This window comes from Cynoglossus semilaevis, chromosome 17 (genome assembly GCF_000523025.1).
Source record: "Cynoglossus semilaevis isolate Cse_v1.0 chromosome 17, Cse_v1.0, whole genome shotgun sequence".
Lineage (NCBI taxonomy): Eukaryota > Metazoa > Chordata > Actinopteri > Pleuronectiformes > Cynoglossidae > Cynoglossus > Cynoglossus semilaevis.
This window is the reverse complement of record NC_024323.1, coordinates 11,466,533-11,494,527: the sequence shown is the minus strand read 5'-3', so window position 1 is coordinate 11,494,527 and position 27,995 is coordinate 11,466,533. Positions and strand designations below refer to the sequence as shown.

Genomic DNA, 27,995 nt, shown 5'->3' with positions numbered 1-27,995 from the left:
ACGCACACGCGCACGCACGCTGAAATAAACGCATCGAAAGAGAGAGAGGGAGAGAGAGAGAGCGAGAGGAGGGGAAAGCCAATCTCTACCAAGTGAAGCTGTTTAGCCAGTGAGCGAGTGAAGAAAATGGCGATCATGCAGGACGAATTCCTCCCCTCGTAGATGCTGCAAACGCGCTGAATTTCATTTTAAGCCTTAGAATCGGTTTTCCCTTCCACTCTGTTGCACTTTACACTTCAATGAGGTGAGACTGCATTCTTTTTCGGTGCTTTCTAGCGACAGAGTCGGCTGCTTTTGTAGTACAGACAGCCCGGGGCACAGACACCGGGACTGGTGTAGTTGAGTCGAGTCGCCGCTGTTGTTTAGTTAGCCGTGACTGAGCTATATGCTAGTCAGCTAAGCACAACTTGGTTCTGTCGCACTGTATTCGACATTCTCAGAATATAAAGTCAGCGACTGAAAAGGGATAATATTTTTTCTAGCGTGCATTTGTAAAATGCACGCATAGACGATGGTGACAGGCACAGACTTGTATTTGTGGGCAGCTTAACCTTGTGCTAATGCTATCTACTATTAGTGTAGGTTAACCTTGTCTATCCGGCGGTGTTATTCATTAAAATTATGTTTTTCATCTGTTATGATAATGCAGTTTGGCCGGCTCAGTTGGTGACTCCCTTTGTTTGTAAATTAAATACACAACTGTATTTTTTTTTTGACACTGCGCTTGATTTTCACTGAGACCGGGGAAGCTAAGTAGCAGCTACGTAACGCTAGCTGCAGCAGCCATGCTAATTTGACGACGCAGGTTGTTCGCTCCCGGGTTTTATTGATTACCTTGCTTTTATGATATTTGCACAATGACCACGATGGTACAGTTAACAAATTTCACGCTCAAAACATGGACGTGATTTTCTGTATATGTAAAATTTTGGAGGTACGTTTTAAGCTGCAGATTTGTTTTTTTTATGACGAGGGCGTTTAACACCCTCTGTCGGTAAAGAGACGGAGCAGCGCTACATGGGAACCTCCGCTCTGCTTCTTTTACATCCGTATTTACATAACTTTTTTAAATGTCCTCTGATAACAGAGCTCCACTGTGATATGATTTGGTTACGTTGTTTGTAACGAGATGTACCAACACAGCCACTGTTTGTGTTGGGCTTTGCTGGAAAAATACCAGAGTGAGGAGAAGCCATGTTGCTGAAGCCGTAAGTCAGGCTACAGCTGAGATAATGGCCGATCAGGAGCAGATCTGTAACTCTGACCTACACTCACTCTCTAACACACTCTGCCTTTATCAGTCAGACACACATTCCTAAGTCTGTTTATAAGACCTGAACCTCAAGGGGCCCCAGCCATGTTGTGCTGTGTTATGCAGTTGAACCTGCATTTCAACATCACCTTATTTTGATTCCTTCCCAATCAACAATTAGTGGTTTTGAAGTTTTCGCTGTGTAAGATTGTCAGAATATTTATTGCACAGGTGATATGCATGCATGCATCTATACGTTGTCCATTATGTTTATCATTTTTGTTTTTGTGGGACAGACTGTGTGGTGTTTTTTTTTTTTTTGTTTTTTTTTGTTTGCTGGTGCATTGCTGAATCACAATAAAACACTAAAACTTTATCACACCCACACGCAGCCTCACTGTTTATTGTTATAGTGGTGTGTTTTGGTTAATGTGGTCTTTGCTATCGAGAGATTACTCATCTTATCTCTCTTGCTTTACAGAGATTTGGAATTGGAAGCTGTTGCCACCAAAGAAACTGAAGCATCTTAACAGGTGAGAATTGCAAAAACAACATGTGCAGACTTTAGTTACCATTAAACACCAAATTATTCACTTTTTCTGCAGTGGTCTCCTATTATTTACAACATGACACATTTTATTTTTAAAAGAAAGTATACAAATATTTGCACCTCAAACCTGTGCAATACAACATGACAAATTTTATTTTTAAAAGAAAGTACACAAATATTTGCACCTCAAACCTGTGCAGTGGATCTTTAACAATAAAACAATCTGAATGTCAAACCTTTAAAGGCAGCTGTCGTCCATTATAAAAGGCCATTTCCCATTTTAACTGTAGGGTGGGTGTTTCCTTCCAATGCTAGTCTACATGTTAGCTGCAACATTAGTGGGTTAATGGTTAAACCTTTAGGGTAAAGTGCTCAGGGTGGTCATCAAAAGAGCCAGACTTTTAGATACATTATCGGGGTCCCTATCACAGTGGTCTAGTGAGGTGCACTTAGATACCTATCACAGTGGTCTAGTGAGGTGCACTGCCGTCCCCTCATTGTTAACTATGAAGGTGTTGCAACAAGCGAAGTGTGAAACAGTGATGTTTAATTTCCACTGCAGATTCAAGGTGGTTGTTTCTCCTATAAAAAATAACGATCATGCATTGGGTTACGGTGTTGAGTTGATGTTATTTCACACTATTTACCTAGCTAACACACCTATCTACATCCAGCCTACACACACACCTACACACCACTGTGCAAGCACAAACAAGGTTACAGTTATTGTTCCAAACCATCAGTGGTTGATTTTGATGGTACCAGTTGGTGGACACCGGTTTTAGTTGTGACCAGGACCTGTGTGTGTGTCGGTGTGGGTCAGTGGAACAAAGGATGGGCAGCTGCTGCCTATGCAAGCACATGTAGTTCCGTTTGGATTGAAGGGTCTGGATTGGTCTCGGCCACTTTGTGCTGACGATGCTCGGCTGTTTTTACGTTTGCTAAACAGAGGCCAGAGTCGCGATGTTTTGTGTGTAGAGAGGTGTTTGTGCAGCTCATTGTGTCCCTGCAGTTGGTTTTCATCCACACACACAATAGAGTCACAGACCCTGACCAGTCCATTACCCTGCACTGGGAACCACGTTGAATGTGTCCTGTGTTTAGTAATAAATCCTTCTGTAAAATGTGGTCAAAGTGAGATTAATTCAGATTGGTTTGTGTTTGAATGATGTTAATAAAGTGACAACTGTAACATTTTTTTATTTTATTTTAGTGTGTTAAATATAATATTTTATTGCACTTTACATGGTTTGGTTTAGAGGTTAATGTTTCCCATTTCACTAGCGAGTCATGTAGGCTTTGAACTTTAACATTTTCATGGGTCTTCAAAAGTATCTATGTTTAAATAAGACGCATACTGGTAAATATTCCCAGCTATTTTTTTATATCACCACAATACAAATTCTTCTTTAAAATCCCTAGTAAATCAGAATCCAATACCAACATGTTTGTAAGGATTAGCCAAACCTACACACACACACACATCAGATTTTGACTAATGCGTCTGAATTCCTACTCACAACACAGATAACAAAGCGTGGCTACTTCTATTTCCTCAGAACAGTAAGTGTGCTACATAGTTTCATTTTCAGCTTTGGGTGTTTGACTTATTTCCTCCATGGCTGCTGTTTGTCTGTTTTCTTCATAGTTGTATTTTTGTTAAAGAAAATGTTTCTTTAAGCACTGTAACATTGTTGTGGCAGTCTCTCACTTACACTGGGAATTTAATGCCACGGTGTTTATGAGTTCCTTGTCTTCTGCCGTTGATTTGTCGTCTGTTCACTGTTAAGAGAAACAGAACTAGAGTGTTTAATGTCTCTGAGCTGTGCAGGTGTAAAGATTATTAAAAAAAAACAGTCATTTTACCTGAGCTAAAAGTCTGTACAGATGTTTGTCCTTAGGCTTGGTATTTGAGTTTCTTTTAAATATGGCACTATTTATAGTAAGTAAGATAAGGTTATAAAAATGCTAACACGTCTAATTATAATAATACTTAACTTTTTGCACATATGTAACACACCCATTGTACTATTATTTAAGCTTTTAGCAATGCTTAGCTGATTTGAGTTATTTAAAAAAATTGAGTTCCTGTGACCTGAAATGAACTGTCCGTATTTAAACTCATCTATTGAAACAAGGAGCGCCATGCTGCCAGACTGGAAATGTCACATCCAGCACCGTCAGCCAATGTCTTCTCTGTAGTGCTGTTTGTGATGAGGCGATGCCTGCTGTCATTTACTAATTGAGTGATTCCTTTCCTGAACCGGCCATCCAGTGTGGGAACATGCTAATGCAAATTGATGCAAATGACGCAGCATTTTACATGCAAATTAGCCATGCGACTGTCCTCTGGCTTTTGTTCTTTGGGGACCGAGAAAAACCTGTGTTTGTGGAGCCCTGTTTCTAATCAGTTTATCTTTGGCTCTGCTGGTGTGGTTTGTGTGAAAACTACTTCAGAAGGATACAAGCGCCCAGTTCTCGTTGCCTTCACTTGATGACTCATGTCTGAGATTGAAAGACTCCCCGGTTATAAGTATGTAGTAGACGGAAGGATTTTGGTGAAATGATGCACCGCCTCATAAATCTCTATAAATATATATATACAGTATATTAAAGCAATGAAAAAAACCATGTAGGAGCTAACAGTAGATGTAAACCGAATCTTTGTTACCCTTCTCATTTGTCTTGTTATATATATAAACAGGTCCTTTACCTTAAGTTGTTTGATTAACCAAAGTTTTTCAGGGTTTTTTTTGTTTTGTTTTTTTAAGTAACCTCTCGCAAAGTATCCTCCTCCTCTTCATCCTCCCTCTGTCAGCTGGGGCTGTCGGGGGATGGGCAATTGTGTGTCCATTCATAAACAGATGCTCTTGGTGGTGTGTATGGGTGCACTCCAGGAGGGCCCCATCCATGCTCTGTTGTTGTTGTTGGACTTGGGGCCATCTGCTGAAGCATTTGATGGTTGGTTGGGAAGAAGTGGAGGAAGAGGAGATGGGGGAGCATGGGAACCGAGAGAAAAGGATAGCTAAATTTTATTTTACTTTACGGAGTCTGTAATACATTTATTGATTTTTATTATGCGAGTAATGTAGCATTGTGTGGATATATTTCATGTTGCACTAGGTCAGTTTTACATTTCATTATTTCTTATTCTTAAGTCAACTTTACCAGGTCATGACAAAGGTCAATATTTCTCAAACAGAAAATATTAAATAAGCAGTTATGGTATCAGTAGTGGCACTAAAGAGCAGATAATCACATAACCATGACATCTCTATTGGTTAAAAATATATATATGTTGGAGCAGTCATCTTCTGGAGAAAGAGCTACAATACTTTATGCTTGCAGCTTAGTTATAGTGTGGATTTTGATGATCAGCTGTTAAGAACGCATTGAGTCATTTCATTTGATATTTACAGTGATCATCACAACCGGACCTTAGAACTCCAGATCACTTAGTAGACGCTGACTGTTAGACACTTCATTCAATAAAGTAGAACTAAAATAGAAGCGTTGGTGTTTCAGTCACAGTGACTCGAGTTGTTGCACCCTCGTCGTCTGTTTATAGCAAAGGTAAATGCTCTGCTGTAATCCATTTATCGGATTAGACTTTCTCCTGCAGGCTAAGTGGCACACCCACAGAGACCAGTGTAGACATACCACAGTCTGAGTCCAATCTAGTACAAGTCCAACACAAACAATAATGTCTTCTCAGATAAAATCGGAGGAAGAAAAAATCTTATCTATTTGTTGGGGTTGTTTTTGTATTACTTTTTATTGGTCTATTAGTGTTTGTTGTTACTACAGTAAACTAAACTACTTTTTTTTTTTCTAAATCTATTCACATGGTCCAAACTTCATTTATTTTTTTTTCTAAATCTATTCACATGGTTTAAACTTCTTTTTTTTTCTAAATCTATTCACATGGTACAGCAAAAGAGCAAAAGTGGAATTTTTGTTCTTAAAAATTATTTTCTCTGTTAGGCATAATGACTTTGTCCAAAAAGTTTGCTCAGTTAGCTAAACAAAACCTTATGTTGACATAATGTGAAAGAAATTGCTTGTAACCAATGATTCACTTTGATTGCCATGTGAACATGTTTGGATGGAAACCAGCTCTGTCATTAGTCGACCCAGTGTTAACCTTTCCTCCTCAAATTTGCTTTGTTTTGTTTTAACTCAGTGTTTGGCTTTTCTTTCAAGTCTTTCTTGGTTCAATAAACACACATTACAATACCAGTGCGATGAGCTGTAATCCTGCCCCCTGGTCTCCGCAGGGATCAGAACCACGGAGGGAAGAACAGTGAATGGAAGAGAGAGAAAGACGGAGAGCGTGAAGAGGAAGGAGGACGAGAAAACACAGGACTGGACGAAAGGTAAGAACGTTGTGGCTTTTCAAACCTCGGTCTGGACCAATAGCCGTTTCCAAATACACAGCTGAATTCTTGACATGTAACATCAAGACAATTTCTTGACACTTGAAATCTTGTAAAAATGTAACATCAAGACAATTTCTTGACACGAGTAACACATGAGGAATTAAGTCGCATCACATGAGCTAAGAAGTTTCCTCGAAAGCATGTTTGACCAAAACTGCTCAACCAATAAATGTATATCCGTATCCTTGTTTACCTCCACCACTAGCTGGACAAGCATTTAAAGTATAGATTTTATGTTCCCCGCACATATGGTCCAGACTGGTCTTTTCCCTGTTAATGTGTCACTCTAATGTGCTTTGCCCTAATGACGGAGGAGGTGTTCTCGCCATGTGACATAGTAATGTTTTCCATTTGAATTGTTGTTGTAGTTTCCATTCAGTCTTCTTCTGTTACAGCTGTAACGGCGGCCCAGGTTCACGTAGGCAGGAAGTCTGATAGCATCTACCCCTCTGACCTTGAGCGTGTCTTTGGAGTTTCAGTTGCTCTTTCTGTGTTCCCTCCTCCACCCCGTCTTAAATGCACGCTCTGTTCCACACCTACCTTATCGTTTAAAGCTTTAGAATTCAAATAAGCAAACGGGTTATTCATGGTCATGTCTTTCTGTGTTATAAAAATACTGTCGACGAAGGCTCTTCCTTCAGTTAATGAATAAACAGTGTAATCATCCTCCTTGGAAAGTATAGGAGTGTCATTGTTTTCGTCATTGCTATAAAATGGTCAGTGTTGAAACATGAATTGTGTAATCTGTCACTACAGCAGAAGGCTCATTTATAGTTAGTTCCCTTCAGTTAAGTTCTTTTCCCAATTCTGTGAAAATGACACATCCTATTCTACTCTTTATCCTTACATGTTTTTAAAAGTTAGCGTACAGTTATTGAAGCATTTACGTATGCCTGTCAACCCATGTCAACTGTGTAAATGGAGAGATGTGAAAAGAAAAATGTGGCTGTAGAAACACCAGTGTAGAAACAAGGTTACAAGAGACTACAAAAAAAAAATCAGATGAAACATCATGTGGACTTCAAACTGGCTCAGACCAGTATTGGCAACTGCTCGGCTGACTGAACAGGTGTTGGGGCTCATTAGAAGCTGCTGTGGCTGACGTCGACACGCAGCAGTAGCTTGTTGTCACTTCTTTCCCTTGTGGAGGACTTAGTAATGCTCCAGATTTTTTTTTTTTTAAATTGTGAGGTCATGTATCCATTTGGCACTACATTTTTCTGGTTAAACTACAATGTAACATTGAAGAACTATTAATAAATATTAAAACATGTAGTTATTACTATTCTAAATAATATTTGGTTCCCAAAGCTTAAAAGAAAATTAAAAAAAGATTTAATCTGGCTTTACTTCATAAAGTACCAAAAACTAATTATTTAACATTTTAAAAGGAAGTGATTTCTTTTACTGTGACCATCAGAGCCATTGAGGAAACAGGAGTTAAATAGGTTACCATATTATTGAATACTTAACTAAATACCGAAGAAATCAGCCAGTGAGTAATAGCTAAAAACTTAGTTTGTGTTTATTATTTTTTTGTGTCAGTGCCCTTTCAAACCCCTCCTTGAGTTAATGTCCGTGCTGGTCCACGTGACCAGCAACCATATCAGCTCCTGCACATATGCTGCACACCTAATCTCCAGTGAAGTTACACAGACATGCCGAGTGCCGTCTCTGCTCTAAATTGTACCATTTTCTTACACTTGATCTCCTCGGTCTCAAGTGATACCAGGAGAGATCCTCTAACTCCTGCAGATTCCCTCGGCGTTTCTGTTTATTAGCAGATTACTTTGCGTACTTGAGAGACTCACTCTGGTGTGTGCCTTCTGCACTGATGTCATCTTGGCTGGACAAGCCCAGAAGAGTTGCCAGTGTTTAGGAATGTTGCCACGACAACAGGGTCCTCCTTAACTGTTGCGCTCGCCGATTACCCAGCTCCCGAGGATACTTTAATGTTCACTGTTCACAGCACAAAGCATTAAACTTTAACCATAACCCCTTTCTTAAACACTTACATTTGATGTGTTTTTAAATGCCTTCTGGGTTTCATGTGGACATGGTTAATGGGTTTTTGTAGTTGCATAGCAACGTGGTAAAAATATCAGTTGCTCGGAACTCGTTCCTGGTTACATCAGTAGTGTAGACAGTCATGAATATGTGTAATACATTGTTATTACTTTTTGGCATGCAGTTGGTTTTGATTTCTTAAAATAGAAACCTCTTTGTTTCCCTTTCACATTTTCATAGTTTGGATAGAGGTAGACCAAAGTAGTGTTTGTCAATGGGCCATTAATGTACTTTTAATGGCCTTACCCCCTGTAAGGATCAGAATGAAATGTGAGGAAACAATTTAAAATTTATTCTGTTTCTTTTATACATATTATCTCCAGTATTTTACAAAATCCTGAGGGACTCAAGTCATAATTCAAGTCACAGATTCACCTTAAGACTCACTGATTTATTCAGTTTTTCATTCAGTTTTAAGTGTTTAGTAATCTGGATATTTGTAATGCATCTTTTTACTTTTTTTATTATTACCTGTTTTTACATTTTTTTATTCATTTTTTATTTTATTCTGTGTTAAAAGAGAAACACACTTTGTACTGAAGGAAGGTGACCTTTTTGCCTGTTATACATGTCAGAAGCTGCAGCTGCATTCCACTCACATCATCCTTAATGATGGCCTGTTCTGCCTCAGCCTTCTTCTCTCTCCTTCTGTTCACTTCTTCTCTAACATATTGTTTCCTCCCTTGATAAAAGTTGATACATTTCTTTTACTTGTTTCTGTCAGCCTCTCTGTCGCAACTCACCCACAGCCACACACTCTGCATCAGTGTCTTGTCCCTGTCCACCCCCACCCCTGTCTGTCTGTAAGATGATAGCTGAGCTGCTGCCAACTCCAGGGGCCCTCATGAAAGCCATTCTCAGGTGGAAGCAGAGAGAGAGAGAGGAACAAACTGTACTTTGTGTTCAGCAGCAGCAGAAAACATGCGTACACATAACCAGCTGTTGTGAATATCGTGTAACTGCGCACTGATTTACCAGAATCAACGTAGTAGATGGTCATTGGAATAAATAATGAATCTGTGTGTAAGTTGACACATCTGAAACAAATCATTTTCTGCTGGAAAATGGCTCCTTCCATGTAAGGATGAGTCAGTATTCAAATAAGTAAACATTTACTTCGCTGGAAACACTTTTCCTATGTCAGTAATTCCACAGTAAACACTATTTAACTTTTTCTCTGGTTGTGTTTGAAGTTTTTTTTTTTAAAGCGTTATCATTGTCCAGTCTCTTTTTGATCTGTTCCAGAGAGCAGCTAAGAAACTTTTGACAGGCTTTATGTTTAGGTGCTGGCAGTTTGCCCAGGTGGAGGCTGTGAGCTGTGAGTTAATGAATGTAGAGTTTGGCCTCAATAAAGTGAGTCTTGTCACTATGTAGGCCTGTATAGCTATGGTAGCTGAGTTCCAAATAGATGCTTTTCCTCTGGATTTTTTTTTAATTTTATTCTACTGAAATAAACACCCAACTCTAAAGCCGTCGCTACATCGCAAGTGCTTTCCCATGGTGGCTCAGGGTTTGAACATATGCTTGTTTGATTGCACCTTCACACTTGCTCATTGTGCACACATGGGTTTGTTGGGTCTCTTATCGTGTTGGCTAGTGAACAGAGTGGTTGCTATTTGAACTGGTGGGTTTATAAATAGGGCTGTGTACTGCTGCAGCAGGCAGAGAGAGAGCTAGCACTCTGTCTAACCTGCATAGATGAAAGGTCAGGAGGCACGCATGCGTGCACACTTTTCTTCCTGCTGTCAAATACACTGGTCCACTTTCTCTGAAGGATGTACCTCTCCACACTGCTGCTCATGTCTGTATCCACTTTCAATGTCTGGTCCCTGCTGCCTTTCTTGTTTTGTAAGAATGTTTTCTGGATGTAAAGTCTAAGGGTGACACTACTACCTCTGGGCTTTATGTACAAAAGTGATCTAATAAAATGGATTCATTTGCAGTATTTGTTTGGATGACGGTGGCACTGAATAGAAAAAACAATAAAACAAACATTTGCAGTTTTTTTTACTCTAACAAAGTTACTTTAAATAGATGGTTAAACAAAATAAATTCCCAGACTGCTGTTGATGAAGCCTGCACTGTTGGCTCTGTCAGAAATGCTTTCTACCTTTTCTTGGACTAAACTCTGCATGAAACACAGTTGTGGTTTCCACCTTCCCTTGAACTAAACTCTGCATGAAACACAGTTGTGAAACAGTGGTTTTTACTGGTGTCCAATCATCCTTAGTGGGGCACTAGAAAGAAATTATTTTTTTCCCCCCAAAGTTAGCAGTAAGGTTGATTTTTATCCCTAATTTCCCCATAGTGTGAGAAGTTCAACTGTAAACCTTAAGACAGGAGTCAGAGAGAGTTATCTGGTGAATCCCTTTGGCCTTCTGTGGGTGTTAGGTGTAACAGATAACACCTTTTGAGTTAATAATTTGCGGTACATTCTTTACTGACTAGTTTTTCTCCCTTTTTGTCATTTCTGTCATTTCCTGCAGAGCCAGAGCATACCAAGTGAACGCAGAGTCCTACATCTAAAACCACACTTCTCCCCTTTCCCCCCCTCCCCGCACACACACACACACACACCTTCTTGCACATACACTCACATACACATACACGTACCCACTTCAGCAATGCCAAGACAGCCCGGCCATCCTGTTTCTCGCTCTGACAAGCCCCACCCATTTACCTCAGATCCTTGAGGCTGTGTCCTTTGAGCTTTGACCCTTGACCTCCCCCGTTTGCCCTGGGATCCAGAGGTCACCTGTTCTCCACTCAACCCCAGGACTCCCTTCTGTCCCACCAGGAGCAGCAGCCGCAAGCTGCACTCGCAGGTGAACAGTTCTACCAACCAACATGAAAGTTTCCAACGCACACAGTTCTGTCTTTCTGCTTAATACCCAGTGAATGTCCTGTCTGTCCCAGCTACCTCTTACATTTCGACCTGGTTTGATTTCCATTTCTATTACTAACTTCTCCTGAACCTGTTTGACAGTCTTCCCCTCCTTTTCTCTCTTTCCAGGAATGGCTCCCATTCGGGATTCCGTCAGCCACTCCTCTAATCAAACAGGTGATGACAAAACAAAGCACTGTCTTCTTTTTTCTGATATTCTTTCTGTCTACTAATTTCTTTTCTTTGGCTGTCTAAGTGTTGCACAAAAGGCAGGTAGGCCTGGCTGCCACTAAATGAACAAAGTCCATAGAATAGGTGAAAGAAAATGTAGTGAGTGAACAGAATATTGTTCAAAAGGGTTTTTGTTTTCTAGGAGAGGCTTTTAAGGTTCTTCATTGATTGGTTATAGTGAACAACCAGTGGCCACGCCAATATGAATTGTTAGTGTTGAGTTGTACATAAATATTTAAATATTGAAACCTGATGGAGCTGAAGTAATCTGACACTATGATACAATTAGGAACAAGAGTACAATCACGGTATATTTTTACCTTAAGACATTCAATTAATTTGCTGAAAACTTCAAACACAAGTGTGTTGTTGTAAAATGAAATTATTACTTTTTGTCCCACATCTGTTTCACAAGCCATTGCCATCTCCACTTTGTGTTCCATTTCCTCCTCTTGGAGCCAGTGGTGGTGCTGATCATTAGGAACAGCCGTGGTTCTGCTCCCTAATATACCACAAATATATCAGCATTGTATTCAAAGAACACAAACAGCAGCAGTTATGTTCTGTATTAGTTAAAGATGGGCAGTTTTGAACCTTCAGTCAACAGTGTCTTTTTTTGTGTCTCCTTTCTATATGCAGGTTTAGAGCATCCTGGCTTGGACTCACAGTATGAGCCTTCCCCTTGGTCCTCTGGCTCTCCCTGCAGCAGTGACAATAACAGCAACTGGGGAAAAGTCCTAGTGGAAGGAAGTTCTGACAAGCCCAACAACATTTCTTCAACCAACTCTTCTGTTTGGCCTCCATCATCCTCCTCCTTTTCTTGCTCCTCTTCTTCCTCCTCTTCTGGCTGTGGGTCAGGCTCAGACCCTGAGCTGGCATCAGAATGCATGGACGCCGACTCTAGCTCCTCAATCGGCTCAGAGAAAAACCTCTCGGCTGTTGCAGGGACAACAGTAATGATGATGTCAGCAAATGCTTCTTCTGTGTCTTCTACAGCGTCCTCTCCTTCTTCTGCAATGATGGTCAGTGTTTCTGTTAACGGTGAGAGCAACAGCAACGGTCTTCAGGTTATTTGTGGAGGAATGGGAACCTTGACCAACACAAATATTGGAAATAACATGTCTGGGTCCTCCCAACCCTCCATGGTTGGTTCCAGCAGTATTGGCAGCAATAACTTGGGTAACCACAACATCAAGCTGGTGAATAACACTGGTGTATGGGGCACCCAGTCAGGCAGCAGCATCATAACCACGGGTGGAAGCATCCCTTGCATTAATGGAGGGTTAAACCCAAACACTTTGAACCCAAATGCCAACCACGGTGCCTGGCCCCAGAATCCAACCCCAAGCCCAGTGTCCCAGGGCCAAAGGCCTCCACAGGCTCAGGGGATGAGTTCCAAACTGGGTATAGCCCCCCAACAGTGCCCCTTGCTGGGCTGGGGTGGCATGGCAGCTCCAGACAACAGCAGTATGATGGAAGACACTGATGTGACTAATGGTACAGCAAGCAGCAAAGTGTTAGGAAGCAGCAGCAGTGGAAACGGTGGCTCGCAGCTTTCCAACCTTAACACTGAAACCAATGGACCAAATAACACTATTAAGATGAATACTACTACTACTTCTACTACTACTACTAATGCCACAATGACCTCTACTCCACCAAACTCTACCGCCTCACCCCAACTCAGCGGGGACTCTTCCTGGGGTTCCGTTGGAGGGGGGAATGGGGGTCCACTGGCCAATGGAAACCCCTCATCAGCCACCCAGAACCCCCAAGGAGAATTAGGGAGTTCTGAGGCCTTCGGTACGCCTTGGGGCACTACCTACCCTGGAGACAAGGGCCCCCCAAATTCAGACACTGTGAACTCCCAAAACCCTGCCTTAATGCAGGCTGGAAATCCCCAAATGTCCTCTACTGCTGCTTATAAGTGTAATAATACCCACAACACTGGGGTCCCACCCTGGGACCAGGGGCTTGCCAGTAACCAGCCTCAGAGTAACTTGGCCTGGAGTGTTGGCTCCAATCAAATCCCAGGCTGTGCAGGAACAGGTAATGGGAATCAATCTATAATGGGCTCTCCAGCAGGCATTCCTCGTCCCTGGGGAAGCAGCGCATCGTCCTCTTCTTCATCCTCGTCATCCTCTTCCGCATCGAACAACAAGATTTCAAATGGAGAATGGGGATCATCAGCTCCTGGTAACAACCCTTTGGATGTTGGAAGTCAAAAAGGAAGCTCGGCCAACAATGGCTGGAAAAGCCTGGAAGATGACGCCATAGGCATGGGAGGTGGGGCGGCAGTCAGTAGTACGCACAGTTTGGGGAGTGTCCCTGGAGGCTGGGGTCGCTCAGGAGGAAGTGAAGGAAGTGGAGAGAGCTCTGGAGGCCGATCCAGCTCAGACAGCTACCAGCAAAAAGGAGGAAATCGCAGAAAACCTACCCCACCGTCTTCAACGGTCGCATCTGCTGTAGTTCAAGCTGATGTAGACCCACGTGTATTGTCCAACACTGGGTGGGGTCAGACTCCCATACGGCAGAACACAGCCTGGGATGTCAATTCTCCTGCTAACAGTCAGTCCCAGGGTCCCAGAGTTGAAGAAAGAAAGCACAGCAGTGGAGGCTCCACCTGGGGCACAGCAGCACCACAATCTTCTTCCCAAAATTCAGGAGGTACAAAATAACTCATTGGTGTGAATGCATTGTAGTTACTGTAGTTAAAAAAACCCTTTGATATAAATCCCACTTTATTTTTATTTGCAGGCTGGGGAAGTAGACAGGTCGGCTCGGGCCCAGATGCAGGAGGTTCCAGCTGGGGAGAACCGAGGCAAACGAGTGGGTGGGACAGCAAAGTCCCAGGGAGTAGAAGTGGGCAGAGTGGCTGGGATGATGGTTCCAGCTACAAGAGTAACCACAACAACAGTAACACATGGAGCAACAACTTCAGTAAAGATGACAGGTAAGTAGTGCATTTAATTCTCATTAGTTATGAACTGTGCACTTACTTTATGACTGACTGTCTTTATGGTTTTTCTACAGGTCCAATACTTGGACTAATGCACCCAAACCACAACAAAACTGGTCTTCCCATGGTGGAAATGGAACTGAGGGTTGGGGCAACAGTGGAGATGGTCCAAGAGGAGGAGCCAGCAACCACTGGGGGGAGCCCCACAAAGGTGCCGGCTCAGTGGGCTGGGATAGCGACAGTGACCGGTCTGGCTCTGGATGTTGGAGCGAGCAAAGCCGAACCAACACCAGCAGCGGCAACACCTGGGTGGGGAGTGGAGGATCAAATACCCCTGATCAGGGCGCGCCAAATCAAGGATCCACATGGGGCGAGTCGGTCCACAAACCCAATCCTCAGAGTAACAGTCAGGGATGGGGTGAGCCAGTGAAGAACAATCAGAGCTGGGGTGAGCCGAATACCAAACCCTCCAACGAGTGGGGAAAACCTCCTGAATCTAACATGTCCAGAGGCAATCAAGGTCCAACCAAGCCCACAGGTAATTCATGATGACGTTTTCTCGGCTTTACTAATGTATTTCTCAATTTTACTTGCAACCAATAACAAAGTGTTAAACTCATTGTCGTTTTGACCAGGTTGGCTGGGAGGCCCCATGCCCTCAGCGGGTCAGAAGGAGGAAGCAGCAGCCACTGGGTGGGAGGAACCTTCTCCAGAGTCCATAAGGCGCAGGATGGAGATTGACGATGGCACTGCAGCATGGGGAGACCCTGGTAAACTATGTTGTGGGTTTTTTTTTTTTAATGAAGACTTGTTCAGAATTGTGAGTTGACCGTGTTAAGTATTCATTTGTTTTAACGTTTTCCAGGCAAAGGCAGTGGAACATCTGTCAACTTGTGGAACAAAACCAACCCATCAGGCCAGGAGAACACGTCTCAACACCAGTCTCACTCGGGACACAACACGATGCATCCTCCACAGCCAATGCAGCCTCCTCCCCAGGAGAAAAGCAGTTCTGGTAAGTTTAAAAAAATATATTGTATATATATATATGTGTGTGTGTTACTATATTACATTATGAATTTTATATATATATATTTCAAAAAGTCCTGTTCAAAGAGCCTAAGCAGAACAGTTGCTGACAATAGCCTTTGTGCCGTACAAATACAAAATCACTGGTTAGTGAGTCCTTCACAGGTTTGAATTAAATATTAGACTTAATCACAAGAGATGGATCATAATATTTTCCAATAATCTCTGGCCTGAAGGATTACTTTCATCTCTCCTTTCTTGAATAACAGTGTTGAAATCAGACAAGTGAATCTTGAGTTGCATCATCTCTGGAGGAGTGCCATTTACTTTTATTGTGTAACGTCTAAGAGGAAACGGCCATGACATGAATCTCTGTGTAACTGGAATGAAACGTGGCCTCCTGTTTGAGCTGTGTGAATAAATTCAACGATGCATTCAAGTCCCACCCACAGTCGCTTGTTGAGATGAGCAAAATGGGACTTGAAAGAACGAAGACTCCCATGTTACAAACAGAAGAATCTTGTGGGTAGCCACACACTCATAAATGTATACAAAGACTACACACAGTGTGTACAAAAGAATAAAAGTAAAAGAAACAAACGGTATGCAGTTCCCCTACAGTTTTGAGGGGTTTTGTAGAACAGGTTGAGTCATCCCTCTGGAATGCTAAGAGCATTGATTTCTTTTTTTCTTTTTTCCTTTCTCTCCTCCATTTGCCTTTTTTTCTCCTACCTTTCGTTTCTTTTTTGCACACCAATGCTGCTCACTGTAGGAACACACTTTTTGTTTAAGAAAGCATTTGAGAGACTGAGGGTAAAGTGAAAGGTTTGTCTGTCTTCTACATGTTTGTATTTGTATTTGTGTGTATATGCACAGTCACATGAGGGACACTGGAGCCCGAGGCCACCCCATGATCTGTCCTATTTTTGCAATGAGGAATCCTTGGCACCCCCTGCCAAATACCACCTTTACAGGGAGAAAGTGTTTGACCGGGGGTGGCCAGCAGTAACCAGACCCTTTTCAGCAAATACACACAAACACATTTGAGGATATAATGGGAGTCAGTAAACATGTAAACACCTACAAATGTTAATGTAACACTAAAGCGGGGTTAACCAGGTATACAAGAGTTACAGTTTTCCGCAGAGGAAACACTAAAGTTATAGCGTCTGGAGTTTGTCACGAAAGAACAATAGAATGCCTCAAAACTCTGCAGTTACAATGTCCAACTTCTTTCTCCTCTTCAGGTTGGGGTGATCCGTACCCTCAGCAGAAGGAGTCCTCCTCATCAACATGGGGGGAGCCCACTGCTGCTCCACCTGTTACAGTGGACAATGGCACGTCTGCCTGGGGCAAGCCAATAGATAGCTCCTCTGGCTGGGCCGAACCCAACCGGGACAACAGCAGAGAGTCTGTCTCTACCTGGGGTGGCCAGCATAAGTCTGGTACGATCGCAGCGTATTTACTGCTGTTTAAACATTATATACAGTCGCGAGTTGATTTCTGAGGTTCATCTGTCTGCGTTCCATCCTGATATCTCCAGCTCCCAAGCCCATGGAGACATGGTGCAGCAATGACACATCCATGGGCAACACTTGGGGCCAGGAAGAGGAGGTGGAGATTGGCATGTGGAGCAACAGCCAACAGGACAACAGGTCCCATGACCAGAACACCTTGAATTACAAGCAAAAAGGCAACAAGGTAAATTCACTCCTTTTTTTGTAACTAGCTAAAAAAAATTGCATCTATGACTGTTTTCTTTCAAACGTACAAGCTTTACTCCAAGCCGTTTTTATTAAATTATTTTTGTGCTCCGTTCCAGATGAACAAACCAGTTAACAAACAGGATGAACCCTGGATAAAACCATTCGTCAACCAGTTCAGCAACATGAACTTCTCAGTAAGTGTTGTCCTCTGTTCTTTTATTTAATCATTGAATTTAATATATATATATATATGTAAACACAAACTGTGCAGTAGAATAAGAATTCTGTGATTCTTCTTGGAGACCAGATCCATCATTTCCAATCTCTGTCTCTAATGTGGTTTTAATTATCTTGCCCTCTCAGAGAGACTCTCCTGACGAATCCCTGAAGACAGGACCAGGGATGGTGCAGGACAAGCGCATGGACATGGGCAGCATGGGAGACTACAATGGAGTGATGGGAAAGAACCCTGGGTCTCGACACCAGCTCCATAAGGAGTCTGCCATGGATCGCAACCCCTACTTTGACAAGGTTAGCAGAGACGTTCACTGTTCTCTTCCTGTAGGCACAGGTAGAATATTGTTTCAGACTGAGTAGTTAGTTCTTTTTATTGTCTTAGCTCTGCACTGCCACCAAATGGTTGTTCTAACACACTACATTTGGTGTTGTTGACAACTGAAATGGACAATTCAGCTATGGGGTGTTATAGGTTTTATAAGAAAATTAAGCAACATTCCTTGATGTTGCATAATTTTGAACCCCAGTGATTGTCCTGTATTTGATTGGCTCTGCTGCTTTTCTTGTTGCTCCAATCGCTGTCTATATTTCCCAATTATTTTAATTTCAACTTTTTGCTTCCAATTTTCTGTTCTGCTACACTGCATATTTTCCTTTCTGATTTTGCTTTTTTTTCCCCTTTTCTTTTGTGAAAGTAACTTTTTTTTTTGGTTTCTGCTTTCTTTTTGTTTGTTCCCTCTCTCTTTCTCTCTCGCTGTCTCTCGGTATTTCCCTGGCTGCTGACGCACTTCCTGTCCCTCTGTGCTTGCTGTGCACTTGGCCTATGCTTCTGCAGCTATCTGCTTCTGCCTCTGCTTATGATAGCCCAGCTTCTGACGATCTCTCCTCCAATCAGAGCATGAGCTTTTCTGCTTCCAATTCTGCTCAGCCTTTCCCCTGTCTCGACTCTGAGCCCCCTCCTCGTTCTGGGGCTGCACGGCAGGTGAGTGCGGATAGAAGAACAGGAAATGTCTCGGGTTTAATTCTCAGGTCTGGTCAGCTAGTTTTTTTTTGTTTTTTTGTACAGGTTTGTCTATTAATATGCAAAAGAACCTTTGTTATTTAGTGTTTTAGCACACAATTAAAAAGCTTTTTTTATCAAAATATTGTCTTATACAAAACTGTATATTTTTGTTTGTCTTATGTCTTCTCAGAATGTAAACCCCATGATGGGTGGAAGCAGCGTAGCACAGGGCCGAGGTGGCCCCCAGTCCCACATCCCCCCGCAACCCAACCTTCGTAACCAAGTGCCTCCACCCATCCCGCCCTCTCAGGTAATTCACACACACACACACACACACAGTGCTCTTTATGTTTTTGGCTGTGGAATTCTTCTACAAGTCGGGTCCCGTCTCCCGTTGAAGTCGAAATATCTACAGCTCTAATGTGGACACACTTTGAATGATTCAAGACAAAACTTGTTTCTCAGTGGCCAACGTTTGAACCTGAATGGGCCCAAGGACACAATATCATCAGTTGATATCCAGAAAGATTGTAAACAGAGTTTGGAGGTTTAAAAAGTGTCTATGTTTTGTCATCACTACGTAGTGACTGTTTCTAAACCAAACTCTTGCTTGTGTTCAGGTCACTCCACCCCTGTTGAAGTACCCAGGAGGTAATGGAGGTCTGAACCCTCTGTTTGGCCCTCAGCAGGTGGCTGTGCTCAACCAACTCTCCCAGCTCAATCAGCTCAACCAGCTGAATCAGCTCAACCAGTTGCAGGTAGAATGTCCTTAATCTGCACATATTGACAAACTGCCTGCTTGACATTGAAGGTTTTAGACTCACAGGATCTTTACTTTTTCTGCAGCGTCTTCTTCTGCAACAGCAAAAGGTTCAGAATCAGAGAGCAATGCCCGTAGGACGACAGACTGAACAGGTGACTCGTCCTATTGGTTCTTCTCCAATGATGCAGCCCCCACGTCATCTGGACCCATCTTTGATGAAACAGGCACAGCCTCACAAACCATACCTGGACAACTATTTGTCCCACAATACACATGAGATGCAGAAGGATTCTCCTGCTCTTGGATCCTTCACCAACTTCCCTTTAAGTATGTCGACTTTTTTTTAGTTTCTCTAAATCTTCTGCTGTATTTATTTATTAGGCTATTGCATAGACACACTTTATTGATCAGATTTCCTCTGTTTGTATTCCTCTAGGCTTGAACTCTAACCTGAATGTATCCCTGGACATGGGTGTTAGTGGTAGTAATAGTGGTGGATCTGTGAGCTACAAGGAGCCACCTCAGTCCAGACTGAAGAAACTTTGGGCTACTGACCCTCTGGAGCAGAACAGCAAACCTGGTACATTCATTTGAGTGACAGTACTGTAGCATTTACGTACACTCACCTGCTCAGTTATCACAGTGACATCAGGTCTAATCTGATTGTAAGGATTTCATCAGTGCTTGTGTTTGTGTTACAGGTGCTATGTCGTCTGGGCTGCGTCTGGAGGACTCTCCCTTCTATGAGTTCCTGTCTCCCCTGAGTCCTCCTGGCCAATCAATGGGCTCTGTGGGTGATGGCTGGCCGCCCCGTGCCAACTCCCCTCCATCCCATGGAAACACTGTCACCTGGCCCCCAGGTACAACCAGCATCTACAGTGGAAACATGGGAATAAATTAACAAACACAACTAAAAACCCTCCCTAATAAATCATCTCTTTGTTTGTGTCTGTACAGAGTTCCGCCCGGGAGAGCCTTGGAAAGGTTACCCCAACATTGACCCTGAGACTGATCCTTTTGTGACCCCCGGTAGTGTCATCAACAACCTCTCCATCAACACCGTCCGAGACACAGACCACCTCAGGGACAGGAACAACGGTGGGACACACAAAACTCAATCAAAACCTATTAACACTTTGAAAGGTGAAACCCAAGAAAGTTGTCATGAATTTTCTGCTTTGGTTGAATTAATAAAGTTATTAAATGCTGTTCTAAATTGTTATATAATAATAATCATGCATCAAAGATTCTAATCTGTGTGTTTCTCATTTTCAGGGCCATCCTCATCACTGAACACCACGATGCCTTCTAACAGTGCCTGGTCATCCATTCGTGCCTCCAGCCACAGCGGTTCCCTCACCAGTACAGCACAAAGCACTTCAGGTATGTATTGTTGTTTTTTTTGTTTTTTTTTTTATCAGCTCAATTGAGTGTTAAATGATAAAAATGACTATACAAGATGCTGAACAGTAATGTTTTGAACAGAGAGGATACCAGTCAATATTAATTTAACTGTTAACTATCAATATATCAGCCTGAGACGTATTGGTTTCTTCCACTCTCTACTATGTCACTCATAGGTGAAACATTTAAAAGCGTTAGCTGTCAGATCAGTGAAAACCTCCTGTATGGATGTAAAAACATCTCAAGTTGTTCTCGTCTCCACCTGCAGCCAGACCCAGTGAATCAAAGTGGTCTCCCGGTGGCGGTCCTGTGTCTAACTCCTCCCTGGCCCATGAGCTGTGGAAGGTCCCCCTGCCTCCAAAGGCGCTGTCTGTGGCAGCCCCCTCCAGACCTCCACCTGGTCTCACCAGCCAGAAGCCCAGTCCTGCCTCCACTGGCTGGGACCCCTCTTCACTGAGGTTGGGGGGTTGGAGCTCACCTGAATCCAGATACACACCTGGTAAAACGTGCCAAAAAATATCCTTACATTTCCTCCATCCCTGGGAGTCTTCACACATGAAGGATTAATATAACTTAGACATTGTTTACTTGTAAATTTTCATTAATTATCTGTAAATGTTTTGTTTTTTTTACTACATTTTCTTCTCTGTTTTATGGTGAGATGCACACATGAGTGTTTGGCTCTTTTTCTGACTCTGTTCTGTTTTTCTGGCAGGTTCCAGTTGGGGTGACAGCAGCAGCTCAGGGAGATCCCAATGGCTTGTTCTGAAAAATCTCACACCTCAGGTACTGATGCGTGAAAGTCTAATTATATTATGTTATATATAATTCACTCTGATTAACTTCTGCGGCCGTTTGTCCTCCAGATTGACGGCTCTACCCTGAGGACCCTGTGCATGCAGCACGGCCCTCTGATCACATTCCACCTCAACCTGCCGCATGGAAATGCTGTGGTCTGCTACAGTTCAAAAGACGAGGCCGCCAAAGCCCAGAAGAGCCTGCACATGTAAGAACGACACACACACACACACACACACACACACACTCTCTCTTCACCTGGTCCTAAGATGGACGGCCATTAACCATCGCCCAGATGGCTAATGGCCGTCTGAGACGGAATCAGAATATTGAGCTGCGTGGGTTGTTAATATGCCTGTTTGCTTTGCTCAAGGGTTGTGGTTGGCCACTGACTTGAGAACTGAACTTTAGCAAATGTCCTGCTGGTAGTGTCAATTTCTATGGCAGCCTTGCCCTTGCCTTGGCTCCACTCGTTTTCTTTTCACGTTTTTTTTCTGTCCTGTTAATCCTTTTTTATTTCCTCCGTAACTCGTCAACTCTCACACTCGTTTCCACCCTGTTCTATGTCCATACTCACAGACCAGTTTTCTGAGCTGTGACGAGCCAAGTGATTGGCTCCGCTGCAGTTGTGCATGCCGACACACACAGCACACACTTTCTTCATCTGGTGTCTCTCTGCAGGTGTGTTTTGGGGAACACTACTATTCTGGCTGAATTTGCCAGTGAGGAGGAAATCAACCGTTTCTTTGCACAAGGGCAGTCATTGGCCACTCCTTCCTCCAGCTGGCAGACCATCGGCTCCTCTCAGAGCCGAATGGATCAGTCTCATCCGTTTCCCAGCCGTGCTCCTGAACCCAACCAGTGGAACAGCAGTGATCTCCACAGTTCCTCCCTTTGGGGCGGGCCCAACTATTCCAGTAGCCTGTGGGGGAGCCCCAGTGGCACCGAGGCAGGGAGGCTCAGCAGCCCTTCTCCAATCAGCTCCTTCCTCCCGGTGGATCACCTGACAGGAGGTGGGGACACCATGTGAACCGCCTGCCAATCAAACTGGCTGGGGGTCAAGGGTCAGTAGAGAATTATCAATAATCAGCGATAGAAAAATGGAAAAAAAAGCTTAAAAAAACACAATGGCACTAGTTGGACTCTTTCTCACTTACAATATATTCAACAAATAGGGGTTTCCCCCTGTGGAAAACAAGTTACGTTTCTCTGCACATATGTCCACTTTGTTTTAGCCCAAAAACATATCAGTCGGAATACTTGAATCATGCAGGCCAATTCTATAATGTGAACGGATGGATATTTGCTTCCAGGTAGTGCTCTTTCAGACCGAAAAAAAAGCTTCAATCAAGCTCGTTATTATATATAAATATATTTTTTTTGTTTCATTCATTGTGTTATTTGAATTCCAATTCTTTTTATTTGTTTTTTTTTTTTTTTTGCATTTGTTTGCTGACAATGTTGGAGTATGAGCTTTTTAACTTTGCACTGAATGTGGTTTTTTCTCAGTATATATATTATATATAATCTGCAATATAGAGGGAGCAGCCAGTTTTTTCCAGTGTAGCTGTTTACTCATTGAGGTCCTTACCGTATGTGTGTGTATGTGTGAATACGTGTGCACACGCACGTGTGTGGAAGTACTTTGTGTGCCCGTGTGAGAATGAGTGTGTGTGCTCCTCTCTGCCTTGGCACGCCTACCTTACTGCGTTGTCGTGGAGTTCAAGATCAACAGATAGTTAAAGAGTAAAAAGCTGACTTAGGAGGATTATCTGGTGATAGTTAAAAAAAAGTGACATTAAAGTAAAAAAGTATTGCACCAATTTTTGTTTTAAAACTAAAGAACGTCGAGCTCTGCAGTGCAAAGGACTGTAGCCGCAGCTGGGACTAGCAAGCCACGCCCGTCTTAATATAGGGGCGGGGTTAACTAGCAAGCCCTCCCATTCGCCCCCTGGTGGGCGTGGGGGGAACAGCACTTTCAGAATAGGCTTTCAATGTTTTGGAGGTGCCACACTGCAACCTCTTGTTTACAAGACTTAGGAGGCGAACTGTGTGTTCATCTTTCATTTTAAAAAGAAGATAAAATATCAAAAATATCAAAAAAAAATTAAAAATAATAAAATGTTTTTAAAAAATTATAAAATGGAAAAAAAAATACAAAAAAAAAATACACTCTCACTGAGGATGAAGATGATGCTTTGTAACTCTGGGAATTCGGATCAGTGTTTTTGGCCATGGTGTTGGTTATTTGAACTATTCCTCTTTGTCTGCTAAATAACCAGCAATGGTTCTCAGGAAATCAAGCCAGTTTCCCCCTCCTTGTAGTTAAATTAAAAAAGAACTACTACTACTCCTTGTAGGTAAGGAAAATCCAACTTCTAGCACTGAAAACCATGTATAGGTCTGTAATTTTTTTCTCTGCCAAATAACTGCTTTAAGCTGGAGAAGCTCAACACACTGCTTTTGATATGCTGTCTTTTGGTGAACGGGGGGGGGTCTTGATGTTGGGGGGTGGAGGTAGGTGGGTTGTAAGAAAACCCGACTCCTCCCCCCTCTCCTCCTCTTCCACCACTCCTCCACTCCACTGATGAAACAAATCAAAAGTGGGGGGGTGTCTGTTGTGCGAGTCTGTGATTGTTAGTAGAAAAAAAACTTTGTCTTTGTCAGACTTAAAAAACCAAGAGAAAGGTGAATCTGTATCTATGCATACTGTAGCCTCTGACATGGCCTAACGAGAGGCATTTGTTGTTCGTTTTTTTTTTTTTTCTTCTTCTTTTTGTTTCGTCCCCCGTGTCTCAAACTGTTGGGTCTATTACAACGAAATTGAAAATTACAACTTGCTTTTTTTTTTCTTTTTTTTTTTTTATCTCGCTGATTGCCACAAATGGTGTTTTTTAAAAAAAAAGACAGAAAAATATAGTTTTGGTTGAAGATAATATTTTAACAGTGCAAAAGTCGTCCACATTTCATTGCCTTGATCATAATTGTGTCCGAAGATGCAACAAGTCAAGTGGCTTCTACCTGTTTACAAATAGAATATGATTGTATTGTACTGTTTTATTTGTTTTCATTTCCCTTTTGGTGGGGGGGGAGGGGTCTATTGATCTGAGGTTCCTGACCTGATGATGTGTGTGTGAGTGATTACGTGTGTGTGTGTGTGTGTGTGTAAGTCCGTCCTGTACCGTCAGATGTGAGTTCTTATGCTTGAGCTAAGTGGTTGGAGGGAGTTGTCGTCGTCGTCGTCGTGTGCACATGAATGTAAAATCCACCAGTGATGTCGCTCTACAAAATGACACGTGTGAAAACCAGATTTATCTACCATTCATTGTTCCGTCTCTATGATGCACTTTTTTTTTTCTTTTTCTTTTTTTTTCCGGAGAAAAACAAATCGCTTCAGACAGTGTGTGAATTAGAAGTCAGCGTCAGCGAAGCCATGGACCTTAATTTCTTTTTCTTTTAATGTAATAAGTGTGTGTTAATGCTATTGTGTGAGTGTGAGTGTGTGTGTGTGTGTGTTTGCGTGCCTGTTTTTCCTCTTCAGTTTTGCTTTTTATTTCAGTAATACTAAAACAAATGTTTGCCTAAGTTGTGCTTTTAAGTTTAGCCGTGACTATTTAACAACTTCAAAGCGTACGTAGTGAGAACCTTGAGTATTAGTCAGACTTGACAGTGGTGTGTGCCAGTATTGAACTGCTCTCTACCAAATAATTCAACTATACAAAAAAGATTAGTTTACTTAATTCCACAATTCTTTGCTTAAACTATATACATATATATATGGGTATCTTATTTGTACTTGTTGTTGTTTTTTTTGTCTCGTTTATCCAATGTTTTCAAGTGGAACACCTGAACCATGTCTGTCAATTGTATTTGAGTTAATTTAATTTGACAAAATTTGAACTGAGGAGCCTTGGATTTTTGCACTTGAGTGGATTTAGGAGAGGCCGAGCTTTCAGACGGAGAGTAAAGGTGCAGTTTGGATTTTTTTCAGCTGTGTCTTAGTTGTGAGGAGGTGCATCTGTCAGAGTATTGTGACAGGGTAGTGTGTGTGTGTGTGCGTGCATACATGTGTGTACACGTCTCTTTGTTGTTATGCGGACACATTTAGGGTTTTGTTTTTAAAAGATATTGTTGTGTGGACTTCTTGGCCGCTCTTCAACTTGAAAGGGCAAAGAATGGCTGTGATTGGCGTTTTATGTAATGGTTCACATTAGCATTTGAGGCAGAGGAACGCATCATGGCCGCTGTTCATACCTGGCTCAGTAGGTGTAGTTACATTGGTCATGTGACGATGAAAATGTGCAAAAACATTGATGTGCTCATAACATCACCTCTGGAGTTATTGGTCCAGAACAAACTGTAAAATTCTTTCACACGTCATCGTTAACGTAGGGAGTGGAACGGAGCAGGTGTAGGCCACCCAACCTGCCACCTGGTGGTGCTGTGTCAGGAAAAGGGACTAGACAATATGGATTCCTTTCTTCTTTTTAGATGAGGCGTAACTGACTCCAGTTAGAAGTTTTGGTTCAACACAGATGAAGTCCTTTTTTTGTTAACGCTGTTCAGATATTTAGAAGTGAAACGTTTAAGAACAGACTGTTAACACAGGCTTTTCACCATATTACATACTCAAAATATCATTACAAGTGTACTGGTTCATGTTGCAGTGCACTTGTAATGTTATATTAAGAAATGATACTACAAAGAGAACAACTTGGACCAAATTCTCAGTTTTCCTTTTAGTTCCATCTTAAACTGTTTATATAAAAAACAACAACACCAACAACATGGTCATCTCGTAGAAAAGCAAATTTGTCTTTATTTATTGACGGTTTTGAGTTTGTAAAATAATCCCACTTTTCTTTTATACATTTCAACTTATCTGACCTGAATATTCACCAGTGTGACTTCAGCAGTATTGCACAAACGAAGGTGGTCGTTTCAAAGTTGTGGGCCAAAAAAAAGACATTTTTACTTGTTTCTTACTCATAAGGATTTTTTTTAAGGACACAAAAAAGGAAGGATACTCAGCAATGGAAATAATTGTTCTAAGAGCTAAAGTCAATGCCAGGTGTGAACAGAGTCCTTGTCCAGGATTGTGTGTGTGTGTGTGCCTGGATGCTGGTGATCAGTGAAGATGGTGCTTTACTCAATAATAACTTTGTTGGTCAGTCCGTGTGAAGGTAGCTGTTGAAACGGTTCAAAAAGGTGAAGCGACAGCCTCAAACGTGCTGAAAAGTCAGAGTGAGTGGCCCCTGCACAATGTTGTATTAGATTTGAAGTATTCTGCTACGCTTCTGTCCATCACCTGGTTGTCATGGTGACGGACGGCAGCACCCTGAGGATGACTGAACAAAGCAAAGCTTTCTAGTTTGTTTTTATTTTTTTCCCGCCGTGACTCGGGCCTGGAGATGTGACCTGTGATCACCTTCTTCCGCCCGGCTCCACTGGGACACAGCGTTGTGTTTGCCCTCCTAGTTGACTTGTCCACGGTCAGCGCTGCTCCCTTCTCCTGCTCCTACACTTTACTAGAGGAGAGGAGAAACCAAACTGACAGGGCTGGAGACAGTTGAACGCTAAAATACTTATATATTTCCTTTTTTTTTTCCTTGAAATCACTTTACTCTTTCTGACGGTGGAAGTGCTCCTCCCCTTTAGCGCTATGTGACGCATGAGAAGCTGTGTCTGGCCTCAGAGTCTTTGGAACAAAACCTGACCCCAGATCAGGCAGTTCAGGAGGCAGAGTTGTTCTGCTGTTAGAGAAGGGACGAGCAGCGTCCGTAAAAAACGCCTTTTACTGACGTTCACTTTTTCATTGGTTCCCAGTTTTTGATCTGACGTTTTCTCTCTTGTTTCGTCTATTGCTAGATGTGTGTGTGTGTCTATGTGTGAGTGTGTGTGTGTGTGTCTTCCTTTTTCTTATTGCAAAACCCCCAGTCTTGTACACAAAACTGTATGTTCAAACACAGTATCATGCCAAATTGAGGAGGGAGGGTGAGAGGGAAGGAAAGGGATCGATAATTTATATTGTTTCTTCTTTTTTTTCTTCCTTTTTCTTATTTTCTTGATTATTGCCGTGTGTCTGTGTGTATTTAAAAACAAAAATAGCTGGACAATGTTAAAATGCTTGAAGAAAATGTCATTTGCAAAAGGATGATGTGAGGAAAAACTATTTTCAGTAAGTGAAAACCACCACGAGCAATGTACAATCCCCAGGGCTGCCAAGCAGCTTCCCAACAGAGCCAGATGAGAGAGGAAGGAAGTGAGGAAAGAGGAGAGGGATTAGGAGGGAGGCTGGCTGGTTATACTCTACTACTTTTTAATATTTAAGAAAAAGAAATGTGATTTTGTGGTTTTCTTTTTTTTCCTTTTCTTTTCTATGTTTTTTTTTCTTCTCTCTTGACTTAACTATCCTGTGAGCAAATGCTATATCATGTCGTAACACACACCCAGCGGCTCCTTCCTACAGTAGGATCAAAAACGCAAAGGCTTTTTTTTTTTTGTAAACACAACAAACAAAACGTTAAAAAAAAAAAAAAAAAACTAACAAAAAAAGAAGAAAAAAACACACACAAAAACTGTGAGAACCTGCTGTCGTTTGTCATTCTACATTTAGTATGAATACACACACAAACAAACCCTGAAAAGCTTTAGTCTAACCAGCACAAAGATG

The 27,995-nt window shown here is 42.2% G+C and overlaps 1 protein-coding gene across 5 annotated transcripts; it reads left to right on the top strand.

Moving 5' to 3' along the window:
* The first annotated feature begins 21 nt into the window (after positions 1–21).
* LOC103393237 (trinucleotide repeat containing adaptor 6A) lies at positions 22–26,286 on the top strand. Of its 5 annotated transcripts, none has more exons than XM_008330129.3 (25): positions 22–244; positions 1,734–1,785; positions 6,080–6,178; positions 10,795–11,133; positions 11,322–11,369; positions 12,063–14,090; positions 14,181–14,376; positions 14,457–14,920; positions 15,018–15,164; positions 15,248–15,397; positions 16,659–16,856; positions 16,955–17,112; positions 17,234–17,311; positions 17,481–17,648; positions 18,548–18,667; positions 18,978–19,115; positions 19,204–19,447; positions 19,557–19,700; positions 19,822–19,980; positions 20,078–20,263; positions 20,396–20,503; positions 20,793–21,023; positions 21,240–21,310; positions 21,391–21,530; positions 22,004–26,286. In XM_008330129.3, exons 5-25 carry the CDS (start codon positions 11,324–11,326, stop codon positions 22,350–22,352), a joined length of 5,523 nt encoding a protein of 1,840 aa, XP_008328351.1. In that variant the 5' UTR covers positions 22–244; positions 1,734–1,785; positions 6,080–6,178; positions 10,795–11,133; positions 11,322–11,323; the 3' UTR covers positions 22,353–26,286. The 5 variants fall into 5 exon arrangements, with proteins under 5 accessions (XP_008328351.1, XP_024920051.1, XP_024920052.1 ...); XM_025064282.1 differs by having other exon boundaries at positions 24–244; positions 15,018–15,152; XM_017040273.2 differs by having other exon boundaries at positions 24–244; positions 20,078–20,218.
* Positions 26,287–27,995: the final 1,709 nt, after the last annotated feature.